This window comes from Mirounga angustirostris, unplaced genomic scaffold (assembly GCF_029215605.1).
Source record: "Mirounga angustirostris isolate CCGP_5_RB_7025 unplaced genomic scaffold, mMirAng1.0.hap1 SCAF_7, whole genome shotgun sequence".
Classification (NCBI taxonomy): domain Eukaryota; kingdom Metazoa; phylum Chordata; class Mammalia; order Carnivora; family Phocidae; genus Mirounga; species Mirounga angustirostris.
In genome coordinates this window covers 88728530-88744296 of record NW_026991715.1, presented here as the reverse complement: position 1 = coordinate 88744296, position 15767 = coordinate 88728530, and the positions used below count along the sequence as shown (strand labels likewise).

At 39.4% G+C, this 15767-nt stretch overlaps 1 protein-coding gene across 11 annotated transcripts in view; it reads right to left on the bottom strand.

Annotated features, from left to right (window-relative positions):
• Positions 1-1943: 1943 nt before the first annotated feature.
• APC (APC regulator of WNT signaling pathway) overlaps positions 1944-15767 on the bottom strand; it is a 133211-nt gene continuing 119387 nt past the window's right edge. For all 11 annotated transcript variants that reach the window (XM_064596467.1, XM_064596469.1, XM_064596470.1 and 8 more), the window contains 2 exons: positions 11896-12110; positions 1944-9378 (listed from right to left, as the gene is read on the bottom strand). In XM_064596467.1, the coding sequence (XP_064452537.1) occupies positions 2802-9378; positions 11896-12110 (6792 nt within the window). In that variant the 3' untranslated portion in view covers positions 1944-2801. The remainder of the gene's footprint in view (positions 9379-11895; positions 12111-15767) is intronic.

Here is a 15767-nt window from a genome sequence, read left to right as displayed (position 1 = left end):
CTCAAGGAGCTTCATTGTAACTTAGGGCAATCAACCTCAAAGTATGGTTCTCAGATCAGCAGCAAGCATCACCAGAGAACTTGTTAGAATTGCAAATTCTTGGGCCCTACTCAGAACCAGCTTTGGGGTGTGGCCCAGCTCTGTCTTAATAAGCACTTCCAGTGACTCAAATGCAGTCTAGTTTGAAAACCACTGCCTTAGGAGTTGTTTGCTGCAGTCCAATTTAGTATCTGTGCTGCCGAAGCGAGCACTGTTTGCTGCAGTCCAAAGCTAAATAGAGCACTGCTTCTCTTAACGGGTATCACAACTGTTAATTCCCAATGCTGGGCTCCGTGTACCATTTTCAACAAGCATAAACTGGGAATATCTGGCCTATCAGTTATGGCAGCACCCTGTGAACTTCTAAAAGTAGAACTGAAATTTGCTCCTTTCCTAATTCAGAGCTATTGTAACAGAAGAGCCTCATCCGACAACTTTTTCCTCAATGGGCAATGTAGACTGACCGGACCTCACAGGACGTGTCGCCTACAGTAATTCCTGAGTTTTCCAGTGTGTGGAAGGCACCCTTTTTAATTTCCAGTATTGATAGTGGTTTTTTTTTTCCTTCCTTGGAAAAAGGCAATTTTATTCTAATTGACTAACATCCCATCTCTTTCCATAAAAGTACTTGGAAGTGCGCATAAAAACTGGCATGCAGTAATTCAGAAAAATAGAAAATCAGGACCAAAAGAGGAAATATGACCTATATGCACTCGTATCCCTGTTAGAGGAAGCAGCCTTTTAAACTATTATTATTCACAAGCCATTTCATTCAGATAAATGACAAAAATTTAAATGTCGATATATTCCAAAGATCAGTAAATTGAGGTGTTTGCAAAGTGGTACAGTGGAAAGAGTATGGGCTTTGGAGTATTTACTGGCACTGATAAACACAGGTAAGGGGTAGATAACCACATGTGATTTCAAGGGCATCAAAATTGATGTGCTTACTCCTTCTCAACCCCTTTTCCCAGCATCCCATCGTACCTAAATCTTTTCCCTTCCCCAAATGCAGAGCGCATGACTTTTATCATTAAAAGTAGGCTTCATTTATTCAACAAATATGTGAGCATTTATCATTCTCACCCTCTCATCATTTAGGACAAATTCTGGGAAGACACATTAAATTACCTGTTAATACATGTATCGGTTTATCTCCCTTTCCTTCAAGGAGGATCTCCCTGCTCTGAGAGGAAGGGGGCACCTGAACATGTACCCCACAACTCTACCCACCAAAACCAAAGTTTTCCTTAATGGGCAGGGGTTTTTAAATAGTCTTGAATATCTTAACGGTATTAAATCTAGCTTTGAAGTTCCACGTGATCTGCATTTTCTGAGCATGGCAAAATGCTGATTACAATTGGCTGCTGGAATTTTGCCCTAACATACAGGGTGATAAAAGGTGTTCATTCTGGACCCAGTAGCAACAGAGGGTAGATGAAGGGACAAGACAGTTACATTCCAAGACAGGCTTGGAAGAGACTACTTACACCTAAGAATAATCAATTAATTTTTCAAGTAGAGAATTCTATTAAGATAAAGGAAATATTCTATGTAGGCCTATTATGTTCAACATCCAGTCCTGTGCTAGGTAGTTCACACTGCTACTACATGAATTTGTTTTGAATCAACTCCAATGGAATAAGAAAAAATATTAAACACTGGGAGTGCTAAGCTAATCTCATTTAAGAAAAGTAAGTTTCAGGAATGGTTAAGTGCCAATGCATGGAATGGTTAAATGCCAACAGTTAGCTTCAGTTGTTTTTATTACAGTAAGAGGAATTTTACTCTTAATGCATAGACTTTGAAGAAAAAATTTATATAAGCTTTTAAAAGAGGCCTTTTTGAAAATTATTAATACAAACAAGAAATAAGACCCTCTAAACAAATACCAATTTCAGTAATAGTTTACATACAGCAATAATTTATTCTGAAATGTTCATTTAGTTTCTGTTGAGACACGATTTATGTCTCATTAATAAAAGAGCAGCCATCTCACCTCAAATACCAGAATATACAACAAGTTACAGCATAGCAAAATTCTACCTACTTTCAGATAAAATCTAGTTCAGGTAAAATAGTTTCATTCAATGTTTTACAGTTACACAGATTTTTTGTTTTTGTTTTGTTTTGAGCACAAAATAGTGTAAATTGTTACACCATAGCTATCTATATGCACATAATGTGACCACAGAACTGTTAATCATTACTTCTGAAATTGAACCATCAGTTTCATTCATGCAGTAAAGCAAAGCAGGCTGGGTTAACTTGTTCATCGGGAACCATATTACTGTGAATTTCACAGCCACATGATTAATTATGATGTTAGATGGACTCACAAGGACTAAAGCAGAATGGTTTTTTGCATAAATACCAATTTCTCCCTGATGTAAGTTTAGTCAGTTTATAATCTAGAAATGATTGAGAACAGCAATATATCATATCCTCTATCTGTAGTGTTATTTTAAGACAAGCAATAATTAAAGGATGATGGGATGGGATGCTACTTAAATACATGTAAAACATACTGTACAAATATACTTGGCTTTACCATTTTCTTCCTAACTATCAAGAGTGCCTCCCAAAATATGACCAGTGAAGACAAAGTATACTATCAAATATGGCTTCCAGAACAAAAACTCTCTAACAATCAAACCTATTTACACAATTTTTCAGTCTTTTAAAGTTTCATTTGAAACAAAATTTCTACATAGCAGTTGCAATTAACACATAATTTTCTGAGTTTCATCATTCCAGCTCTTTTACACAGATGTCACAAGGTAAGACCCAGAATGGCGCTTAGGACTTTGAGTTCCACTGGATTCTGTGCTGTCAGTTTTTGAATCTCGTTTCTTCGTGTTGTTATTCACTGGCGTTGGGATCTGAGATGGCCGGGCTGAAGTGCTATCTGCGCTGCTTTTCCTAGGGCTCGGATTGTAATTAAAAGGAGTCACTCTGGCAGCAACAGTCCCACTAGGTGAACTGTGCTTGCTTGAGCTGCTAGAACTGAATGGTGTACGCTCAGCTACAGAACTTTCATTAGTCTCTGAGGCAGGGACAGGATTACTTTGTCCTGGTTTTGCCTCTGTTCCTTTTTGGTCTGGAGCATCTACCTGAATAAAGGAGTTCAGGCGGTTTTCCAAACCCACGGTGCGTCCGGGAGCACTGCCATTACCCACATTTTGTTTTCCCTGATTATCTTTTGCATCTTTAGCGTTTGGATTTCCCTTTTCTGAAACAGTGTCAATCACTGGGGGAGTATTTCCTGTTGGAGACCTTCCGGATCTAGGGTTGTTAATGGGACAGTCCTCAATTCTCACCCAAACATCCTCTGTTTTAGAAACAGCAGGTGCCATTTGATAAATTAGAGTCTTTGATTCAGCACCATTTGCAGCACCTGAGGAAGTGGTCTGAGAAGTACTATTTGTGGGAGAAATCTCACTTTCTTTTATTTTTCTCCATGTTCCTTTTGTGGATACTTGGTTTTCTTTAGTTTGTTTGGTTCCTGAAATAGAGTTCACATGTTTTTCATCCTCACTTTTTGCTTTTTCACTGGATTCTGATGAAGCAGAAAGAATTGAAGATGAACTTCCAGTTCTTCTCCAAGTGCTTACTCGAGGAAGGGATGATGAATGTTTGCTGTGCTCACGTTTCCAGGTTCCTGACCTATTAATTGGAAGTCTAGAAGGACTTTCAGAATGGGAGCGTGCTATATCATGGCGCTTTGCTGGTCTTCCATCATTATACTCTATGGTGGGACTGAGATTAGGTGGGAGTTTTCGCCATCCACCAGACTGAACAGACGAATGTGTGGACAGAGACATATCAGGAAGGGAAGGACTTAAAACTGGAGTCTGTGCCTGGGACCTAGTGGGAGAATCTGGTCTAGAAGATGGAGAAAGAGATTCAAATGAAGCAGATTCCTCCAATTTTCTCCTTAGGGTTGGGCTCGGAGCTTCCTTGATGAAAGTTGACTGGCGTACTAATACGGGTCTCTCTGACCTATCAGATTCACTTCCACTTGATTTAGTTGAAGACATTCTAGAAAGTTCCACCTTCTTATTGGATCCATTGCTATTATTCATCTGATTTAGTCCTTTGGAGGCAGACTCACTTCTTGGGATACTACTGCCATTCTTGGATAAACCCGTTTGTTTGGTAAGGTTTTGTTGGCTCATCTGTCTGCCTGGAGATGTATATGACATCTTCCCAGAACCCGAGGACTTAGTTGAAGCAGTACTAGGGGATGAAGTCCTTGGCAACTGAGATAATTTGTTAGGAGGACTTATTCCATTTCTACCAGGAGAAATTGAGTTTCGCCCTGGAGACTGCATAGGTCTACTTAATGGTTGTTGGGCAGGTCTTGAAGGAGTGGAATCTCTAGATCCTGATCTAGAAGGCCCTTTATTTGCCCCAACTGGTTGGGATGTCTGCCTGGTTACAGGGCTTAGTTCTGACTTCACTGACGGCTTGGCTCCTCTAGGAGAAGTGGTGGCTGTCTGACCTTCGCTAGGGCTTTTGGAGGCTGGAGTCTTAAGGGGTGGGCCTTTTTTAGAAACTGGACTTGTACTTGAAGAGCTATTTCGAACTCCTGGAATATGAATCATTGTCCTGCCTCGAGAGATTGAAGGCATGTTTGCTTGAAGGGGCTGCTTCATTTGGCTTGAAACCTCTGAATTAGATCGAACTTTTCCAGTAATTAAACTTCTATAAACTTTTTTCCCTCCTTTGATTCCTTTATTTTCAGATTCTATCTTTTTAGTTTCCAATGTACTCTTCTCCCCAGGTTTTAGAATTCGTGGGCCCTTATTGCTTGTAAAGGGTTTTTCCTCTTGATCAGGTGTAAGATGAAATGGTGATCCCAGAGAGATTCCTGATTTCAGTGAAAGGATGGAATCTGAGTCAGATGAAGCTTGTCTGGATAAACAGGCAGCAGCAGCAGCTTGATGTAAACTACTTACTATGGAATTTGCACCTTCCTGAATAGCTTTCCAATCAAAATTTTCTGAATCTGGGGATAAACCATGTTCTGAATCTGGTCTCTGTATATCTTTCAAATCGAGTGTCAAATCTTCTGCTAATATGCCACTCATATTTCTGGGACTATGCTTTTCATTATCACCCTTGAGTCTTGAAGGCTTTTTCTTTTTCGGCATTGCAGAACTTATACATTCCTGCAATAGGTCATCTTCAGAATCAATACTAAGAGAACTGAGAGAACTGTTTCTCGAGAAACAAACAGGGGTATCTTCAACATGAAATGATTTAGGAGCGTAACCTGATGCCTGAGGTTTACTCGGTTCTCCCTGTGAGTCAGGGGGCTCTGTCTCTTTGATAGGTTCATTTTCTTTGTTATTGTTGTTTTCTTGATCAATGTCACTAAGAGAACTTAGAGAGGAGTTTCGAGAAAAGCACACTGGAGTATTTTCAATAGCAAAATTTTGTAATTTCTCATCAGTTGCTGCTCCTCTGTCTGGTATGTCTTTGGATGACTGTGGAAAAGTGGATTGCTTCTGCAGCATGGATTTAGACTGACCTCGATTTATTGGATGTTTTGTAACAGCCTGTGTCTTATTAGCTGATTGTTGGTTAGAGGTTAGTTCTGTGTGGCTGGTAACTTTAGCTTCTGATTCCTTATTTTCTTTCCCCTTTCTTAATTCAGCCTTTTCCCTGGAAAGATCGACATCATCATCATCAAAATCTAGAGAACTCAAAGAATCATTTCGTGAAAAACAGTATGGAGTTCCTTCAATAGGCGTGTAGTGATGAGGTGAATCAAAAGTAAAACTTCCTCTGACTCGATCTTCATTATTTGGTAGCTTATCACTGAAGTCCTTGGAATTATTTTTCAAGTTCTGTTTCTTTGAATCTTTGTTGTCTGAGAAAGTTCTTTCAGCATTTAAATTATTTTTTGAGTCTGTGTTTTTTCTTACACGTGTCCTATATTCGGTATTTTGTGGTATAGGTTTTACTGGTGAAGTAGGTTTCTTTTTCTTACCATCTAACTGATTTTTGTTAGCTCCAGATGAAGACATAGATGCTTGCTGGACCTGGTCCATTATCTTTTTCACACGAAAAGGCTTGTGACTTTTTCCTTTGGGCATAGCAGAATTAATACATTCTGCAAGAATATCACCTTCTTCTGTTTTATTGTCATCCAGCTCAGGTATAGTTACAGACGGGGTTTTTCCTCTTTGAGCCTCATCTGTACATCTGCCTTCGGTAGGAATGGTATCTCGTTTTTCGAATTCACTTGACTGTGCCCCTGTTCTAACCCCTTCTCCAGCAGCTAACTCATTTGGAGGAGATTCTATCGTTAGATCACTTAAAGATGTAGCTGTGGAAAAGTTTATAGGTGTCCCTTCTACACAATATACCCGCGGCATGTCATCTCCTGGTGTAAAACTAACATGCTTTTGCGCTTGTAACCTGTTTTGTGATGGAAGAAGCTTGTACACAGGGAGTTGACTTGGTTTCCTTGCCACAGGTGGAGGTAATTTGGAAGCAGTCTGGGCTGGTTTTTTTGCTTTGCGTGAAGATTTTGTTGGCATGGCAGAAATAATACATTCTTCTAGTATTTCAATATCATCATCATCTGAGTCATCTAACAGATCTTTTTCAGAATCAGTAGGTTTTTCTGTCTCTTTTTCCTGGTTTTCGTTTGCTTCTTCAGGCTGCTCAGATTCAGTTTCATTCCCATTGTCATTTTCCTGAACTGGAGGCATTATTCTTAATTCCACATCTTTCTGTATAAATGGCTCATCGAGGCTCAGAGCACTCAGGCTAGATGAACAAGAAAATCCATCTGGAGTACTTTCTGTGGCAAAATGTAATAGAGTGTCAGCATCTGGAAGAACCTGGACTCTCTGTACCGCAGCGTTTACAGCAGCTTGCTTAGGTCCACTCTCTCTCTTTTCCGCAGGAGGGGCTTTGTTTTTAGGGATCTCTCGCTTAGTTTGAACTGTTTGAGGAGGAGGGGGAGGGGTCTTACTTCTGCTTGGTGGCATGGTTTGTCCAGGGCTATCTGGAAGGTCACTGGGGCTTATGATGCCACTTACCATTCCACTGCAGGGTTCACTTTGAACAGAGCTGGCAATTGAACGACTCTCAAAGCTATCGAGTGAACTGACTGAAGTACATCGGCTAAACATGAGTGGAGTCTCCTGAACATAGTGCTCTGGTGGACTTTTAGGTGTCTGAGCACCACTTTTTGATGGAGATTTGGCCCCTGAAGAAAATTCAACAGCTTTGTGCCTGGTTGATTCTGCAGATAAACCAGAAGCCTGAAGTCTGCTGGATTTGGTTCTAATGTGCTGTGACACTGTTGGAACTTCACTCACAGAATCTTCTGTTGTTCTAGTCCCACTGTTTTCTTTGATTTCTGCTATTTGTAGAGTATTAGCAGAATCTGTTTCCTGTGTTGCCTGATCACATCCTATTTCATCTTCAGCTGATGACAAAGATGATAATGAACTGCAACGTGAAAAACAAATTGGGGTATCCTCTACACAGTATGTCTGTATTGTTTCTTGGTTGATTGAGGGAACTTTGCAGGAGGTGGCTTTTGGGGTCTGACCATTTCTGCTTTGTGCTGAACTTGGATGGTGCTGATTCTGCCTCTTGGCATTAGATGAAGGTGTGGATGTATTCTCACTGCTTGAAGAGATGTGTTCACTTTTAGTGCTCTGTCCAGATGAATTCTTTGAGAATGAAAATGGTGGTTTCTGTGAAGAAGGAATGTCTGTGGCATATTTTAAACTATAATCAATAGGCTGATCGACATGATGTTTTTCTTCATTATATTTTATGCTATAATTTGTTGGTCTTTCTTCTTCCTCATGTTGCTCTTCCTCGGAGTAACGTTCACTATAGTTGGTTGGCTTATCATCTTCATAGTCATCTTCTTGACACAAAGACTGGTTTACATTTTGATTAATTCCATGATTAGAACCTACTCGATTTGTTTCTGATCCATTGGCTCCTCTTGACCTATATGGGGAAACACATTCCTGCTGTCCAAAATGTGGTTGGAACTTGAGGTGTTTATCATCAGTGCTCTCAGTATATACGGGGTAAGTTGTGGTTTGACTTCTTGATTGTCTTTGCTCACTTTGTTTTATTTCATCTTCTATTATATGTTTGGGTCTTGCCCATCTTTCATTCTGTGAAGGGCTTTGCCTTCCAGAGTTCAACTGCTCATCTGAATATTTAAGACTATAATTTATTGGTGTATCTAGTTCTCCGTCATTGTCATCCATATGATTTGCACTGTGTATTTTATGGGCTAGGTCAGCTGGATATTGACCATAGCTGCAAAATTTACTTTCATCATCTTCAGAATAGGATTCAATGGAAGGCTTCATCTGACCTCTTTTACCATAACCATCACTACTACTCACACTATTTAAACTATCATTTGAAGATCTCTTATATTCCAATTTGGCATAAGGCATAGGACATGTCCTAGTTGAATTTTCTGACTTACTGAAGTTGTAAGTGTTTGCATGTGAGTGGGCAGTAGAGCTTCTTCTTAGTGCATTCCTCTCCTCTGTCCCACAATGTAACTCGGTGGTAGACCCAGAACTTCTGTCTTCCTGGGAGGTGTGAATGGCTGATACTTCTTCCATGACTTTGGCAATCTGGGCTGCAGTGGTGGAAATCTGCAAACCTCGCTTTGAAGAAGTGCCTGGATTTTCTGTTGCTGGGTGGTAGCTGCCTAGGCTAATTCCTCGTTCTCTCTCCAAACTTCTATCTTTTTCAGAACGAGAACTGTCTACACTTCCTCTTGATGAAGAAGAGCTGGGCAACACTGTAGTATTTAAATATGGTGAAAGGACAGTCATATTTCCAGTATTAAAATTGTCTGACCTATTATCATCATGTCGATTGGTGTCAAAAACATAGTCACTATAGAGACTTTGTTTGTGTCGTTGCTTATTACGATGAGAGGCCTTGGGACTTAAATTGTCAATATTGTCAAAAGTTTCTGATAAATGCTGAGCATCTAATTCTGCTTCTAGGGCTTTTTGTTTTCTGACATGAAGAGATGGCAAGCTTGAACCAGGAGACATAATATTGGCATCCTTATACTTTGCAGGTCTATTTGCCATGAGATTCCTTAAAGCTGCGGCACTTCCCATAGCAATCATTTTGTGCTTTGAATGAATGAGGTTCTTGAGCATGCTGACTGCCCCCATGTCCCATAATGCTTCCTGGTCTTTAGGATTTCTTGCTGAGAGATTCCACAAGGTTCCACAGGCATTACTGACTATTGTCAAACTGTGAGATTTCAAGTGTTGTAATAAGGTTTGCAGGCAGTTGTTCTCTCTTAGGATTTGCCTGAAATAAAATAAGAGATCCCAAAATTAAGGTAAAAATCTCCTTATTGTAACAACAAATAAAAGGTTAGAAAACAAATTTAAATCTAAAGATAACTACTAAAACTTACTAATAGACATAATAAAACTGCCCCAAATTATACTACAAATTTCAAGCATTTCACATCTCCCTTTGTTCCTACTTCATTTAATGTTTATTGTTTAAAAATACTCATCTGTCAGACTAAAAGAAGTAAAAGTGTTAATTTTAATTTGTTCTGCATTTCCTATTCTGACCCAATAGCTTTTTTCTTTTTTAAAGATTTTATTTATTTATTTGGCAGAGAGAGAGCACAAGCAGGGGGAGCAGCAGAGGGAGAGGCAGAAGCAGACTCCCCGCTGAGCAGGGAGCCCAACACGGGGCTCGATCCCAGGACTCTGGGCTCATGACCTGAGCCGAAAGCAGATGCTTAACGGACTGAACCACCCAGGTACCCCTGACCCAATAACGTTTAAAATTTTTCCTGGGGTGCCTGGGTGGCTCAGTAAGTTGACCATCCAACTCTTGATTACAGCTCAGGTCATGATCTCAGGGTCTTGGGATAGAGCCTTGTGTCAGGCTCCCCACTCAGCAGGGAGTCTGCTTGAGGATACTCTCTCTCTCTCCCTCCACCTCTCCCCACTCACACACTCTCTTTAAAATAATTCCTGAGCAGACACATTTGCTTTATTTACATGGTGACAGAGTTCCCCAATGAATGTATCATAAAATCTTATGCTGAACAGGGACTTTGTGATAACTTAATCTATGGATGGGTTCCACAATGTTGACGGTAAGACATCTTGGAAGAGGTAGAAAAATTGATCGATGGATCTTTATGTAGTCAGGGAGCACACTGTAAGCTCCTAGACTGGCAAACTGACTTAGAATAACCTCTATGCTCCCAACTGATTTTGTGATAATGCCATCCCCCTTAGAAGTGTGCTCTGTCAAACTGTGTGTGTAGTTGTTACCTCTAATGAAATGTTTTGAAAATATAAAGGTAACTATAAAAACAAGGTTGAGAGTTAGCATAATGAACTTCGGGACTTGAAAGAGCTATAGCTTGTTTAATGCACGGTAAACTTAAGTTTAATGATACCATGTGCAGCTTTAGAGGGCTTTAAAACTGATTGGCAAGGGTGTACAAGGAGCTTTAACACAACAATCTTCTCTCAGCAGCCCGGCAGACGCCTGAGGGCTTACTGAATTTAAGAGGTCTTCTCTGCATAGCAGAGAGGGCTATAAGGCTTGTCTGTGCATCAAATACTTAAAGAGAAGATGTTCACATTCTTTACAAGTTCATTACTAAAAGTACCTCATGGTCTTTCTGAAAATGAGAAGCAATACTGGATAAAAAATAAATAAATATGCTGTGAAAATACCCATATGTATATATTTTTTGAGAGGGGGGAGAGGGCAGAGAGAAAGAATCCCAAGCAGGCTCCACACCCATCATGGAGCCCAATAAGGCGCTTGACCTCATGACCCCAAGATGGTGAACTGAGCCGAAATCAAGTCAGATGCTTAACCAAATGAGCCACCCAGGCGCCCCAAGATATTCATATTTTTGTTGACAAAACACAAGCCCAAGTTATGAAAATGTGTGCCTTGTATCCGAGATGCCTTCTTAGGTTTCATAGCCCTGGATGAATGGCTGTTGGCTAAATAATATTAACATTATTGATATTAAGACACCATTAGAAAAATGTGAACCATTGGGGGTGTCGGGGTGTCTCGGTTCAGTTAAATGTCCGACTCTTTTTTTTTTTTTTTTTAAAGATTTTATTTATTTATTTGAGAGAGAGAGACACAGCGAGAGAGGGAACACAGGCAGGGGGAGTGGGAGAGGGAGAAGCCGGCTTCCCGCCGAGCAGGGAGCCCGATGCGGGGCTCGATCCCAGGACCCTGGGATCATGACCTGAGCCAAAGGCAGACGCTTAACGACTGAGCCACCCAGGCGCCCCAAATGTCCGACTCTTGATTTTGACTCAGGTCATGATCTCAGGGTCCTGGGATTAAGCCCCACACTGGGCTCCTCACTTGGCAGGGAGTCTGCTTGAGATTGTCTCCCTCTTCCCTTGCCCCTCCCCTGGCTCTCCTCTCAAATAAATAATCTTAAAAAAAAAAAAAAAGATCTACTGGATTCTCTGGATCATACCCATAGTTTTGTTTTTTATAAAACTTATATTCCCTTATGTCATACTAACATACAATGGGATTTTGTTCTCTGTAGTATTCATGACTTCAATTTTTTTTCCCTTCATATGGGTTATACCTCTTAATTATCATTTGTTTACTTCTACACATCTTTATACTATAAACTTTTATTAGAATAAATATACTAACAAGTTAGGAATTAATGGTTATCTTTTCACTGTAATATAATTTGGCTTAGCACTTGCACAATTACACAAAACACTGCTTACAACTGGGTCTTTTTGAGGGTATGAATTCTACACTAATTCATTTAAAAGTAATATAAAATGCTGTATTTACCTGTGGTCCTCATTTGTAGCTATTAAGCTGGACACGTTCCGTAATATCCCACCTCCACTTTCAATAATGGCTAAAGTATTTGTCTGGCTTCGGTAAGTGAGAGTGCCAACCAGAAATGCAAGCGCACCATCTACAGCACATATATCAGCTTTATTCTCAGTGCAATGTGCTGACAAGTTCCATAAGGCACTCAATACACTTTTGAGGGTTGATTCCTATTAAGAAATAGAACATGTGTCATCTAATTAGAGTTGGAATATGCCTCTTACAAATTCTATGTTTACTTCTATTGAATAAGTTGTTATTGTTATTACTTATCTCCCCTGCTCCTCACCCCTCATGGGCAAAGTTAGGCACTCTCCATTTAGAAAAACTGATAAAATACCAAATGGAACTTAAGTAAATGATATCCCCATAGAACAAGCAGAACACAATACTAAACTAATGACCTTTTTGAACTTTATTCTAAGTGTTTAGAGCTCATATTAGAATATGAAACAGAACTGATGTGCATTCTGAAAAGAACATTTGCATGATAATAAAACCAGATATGGAAAGCTGATATGGAAAGATGTCTAAAACATATTATTAAATAAAAAGAGCAAGTTGCAGAGCAGTATGTACAATATTCTGTTTGTATAAAAAGCACACATATATACTTATATGTGGTTGATTCAAAAGTAACAATATAACTTATTAAAAAGTAAGCATACTGAAAAACTCCAATTTCTTAAAACTCCCAAAGGAACAAAGTAATTCCAGAAATTAGAACTTCCTTGGTATATAACAACATAGCAAGCTGTCAAATTGTAATTGCTACAAAAACAAAACACTGAGTATATAATTAAGGATATTTGGTTAAAACTCGCCATAATCCTGATGTCAGCTTTTCTTGTTACTATAAATCAACTAAGGAACAAACACTCATTAAAAATCTACTGTGCCTATCACAATTAGAGGCACTCTAGAGGATACCAATGTGGCAAGCTGATACCTGCTAACAGTTTACTTAGGGGGGAAAAAAAAGCGCAAAACCATACATGAACAAAGGAAAGATTACTGCTACCTGAATTTAATCAAATAAATATTTCATGGAGAGCAGCTCTGTAGAAGATAAGACCTGTACCTTCAGAGAGAAGACAGGTGCTCCTGGCATGGAAGTGGGAATCAGCAAGGGAGGACTGAAGAATAGAAAGAAGACACAGAGGAGATCCAAGTCCATGTTGGGGAGCAGTGTTAGGTCAGGTGAGATGGTAAAAGGCGGCCTTGAATGTCAGGGCAAACACTTTGGGCCTGACCCAATAAATAGCTAGCCACCTTATTCTCTTCATCAGGAAATTAAGAGAATCTAGGAGCAAATACTATTTGTCAGGAGGCAGGGAAGAAGTGCTTTCACCAATCGAGATGTGAGAAGGTTAAGAGCTCAATTTTAATTACACTGTGATTGTCAAGGTAAAGATGGGACATTCAAAATATCCTGGGAACAGAGAAAACAGCAACAGTTTAGAGGTATAAGTGAGCTCAACTACAAATGGCCCAGAGGTCAGAGGTGAGAGGTAAAGGTAAGAAAATGCAAGTTGCTCTCTACGAGACTATGTGTAGAGGAAAGGGTTTTGTTTCAAAAAAGCTTTATAGTTAGAATTAGAGGAGAAATGATTAGAAGTTGTAAGTATAGGTGGTAAAAACAAAGGAAGGAATTTCAATAAGGTATGTGATTCAAAAGTATCAAATATAGGTGTAGGTAGAAAAGAAACCCCAGTTAAACTATAAACCTAGATTTTGTTAAGAAGCAAAATTAGAAGGAACTGAAGAAGGTATGGCCAGTGAAGAAATGGAGCCAGTGATTTGTTCAGTGTTTTGGTTGCTCCAGGAAAAAGAGAAACACTGCCGGAGTTACAAGAAGCAAAAGAAAGGTTGTTTGTTTGTTTTCTTAATTTTCAAAACATTGGGCTTCTTATAGAGACAGTTGAAACAAAAAAACCATCTCTATACTCAGTAGAGAAGATACAGAAGATAGGAGTAAGGGACTAATGTATTTTTTTTCTAAGATTTTATTTATTTGAGAGCGAGAGAATGAAAGAGAGAGAGAAATCACGAGCAGAGGGGAGGGGCTGAGGGAGAAGCAGACTCCCCGCTGAGCAGGGAGCCCGATGCAGGACTCCATCCCAGGACCCTGGGATCATGACCTGAGCCGAAGGCAGACACTTAACCAACTGAGCCACCCACGCACCCAGGGACTAACAGCTTTGCGTAAACAGCAATGCTTGGGGCACAGAGTGCAGGGAAGGAAAGGTTCTGTGTAGAAAAGTAGGAGCCTGCTTAATGAAGTTAAAATGAGGCAATGCATGGGGATATGGGAGGTAGTTCTGACTCTCCTGGTCATTAGTAGTAAAGCTGAAAAGGAAGAGATGATGAATTAAAAAGAGAATGTTCAGAATGACTATTGCATTGAATGCAGAAAAGGAGGAAAAAAGTAAATTCTAACACTTAACCAGAAGCAGGCCCAAACTAGAATTGGAGACATTATAAATTTCTGCTGAGCCAGTTTTTCCAAGATTGGGCTTACATTAAAAATTTATAGATAAAAAAAAAATTTATAGGGGTGCTGGGTGGCTTAGTCTTTAAGCGTCTGCCTTCGGCTCAGTCACAATCCCAGGGTCCTGGATGGAGCCCCGCATCGGGCTCCCTGCTCCGTGGGAAGCCTGCTTCTCCCTCTCCCACTCCCCCTGCTTGTGTTGCCTCTCTCGCTGTGTCTCTCTCTGTCAAATAAATAAATAAAATCTTTTAAAAAAATAAAGAAAAAAAAAGGAAAAAAATTTATAGATGAATTTATGGATGATGATCTTTAAAATACTACTCTTCCTTTAGAAGAACAGGGTATGTCTTTCCATTTATTACGGTCTTCTGCATTTCTCAGTAGGAGGAATCTTTTATTTTAGCTTTCTCAGTTTGTAGCAACTATTTGTATAAAGATCTTTGAGGTTCTTGAAAGATAAAGTCATGAACTCTTAGCAACAGTACAAATTCCCATAATACATACAAACACATTAAATCTTTCTGAAAACATACACACTTAATTAGGAGTCTTAAAGTGTGGACACTAATTTTTTGGTATAATTTTATTGAGGTATACTTTGAGAACAATAAACTGCACATATTTCAAATGTGCAATATGATCACTTTTGATGTATGAGCATACCCATGAAACCATCACTACATTCAAGATAACAAACAATTGTATCATCCCCCCAAATTTCCTAGTACCCTCTTGTAATCTACTCTCAGCCCCAGGCAACTACTGATCTGTTTTCTGTCATTATAGATTATTGCAGGTATCAATAGTTCATTTTTTAAATAGCCAAATAGTGTTACATTGCGGACATCCCATAATTTGTTTACCCATTCACCTGTTGATAGACATTAGAATTACTTCTAGTTTTTGGCTATCAAACAGTATTGCTGTGAATATCTGTGTTTAAGACTTTGTGCAAATAGAAGTTTTGGTTTTTCTTAGGTAAATACTTAGGACTGGAATGGCTGGATTGTGTGGTTGGTATATATTTAACTTTGAAACACCATCAAATGTTCTTCAAAGTGATATACCATCTTACACTCCCACCAGCAGTGCATGAGAATTCCAGCTGCTTAACATCCTTGACAACACTTGGTTAATCTTTTACATATTAACCAATATAGTATATGTAATGGTATCTCACTGTAGTTTTTTTTTCCCCCCACTGTAGTTTTATTTTTTTATTTTTTTTATTTTTTTATTTTTTTAAGATTTTATTTATTTATTCATGAGAGACAGAGAGAGAGAGAGGCAGAGGGAGAAGCAGGCTCCCGCGGAGCAGGGAGCCCGATGCGGGACT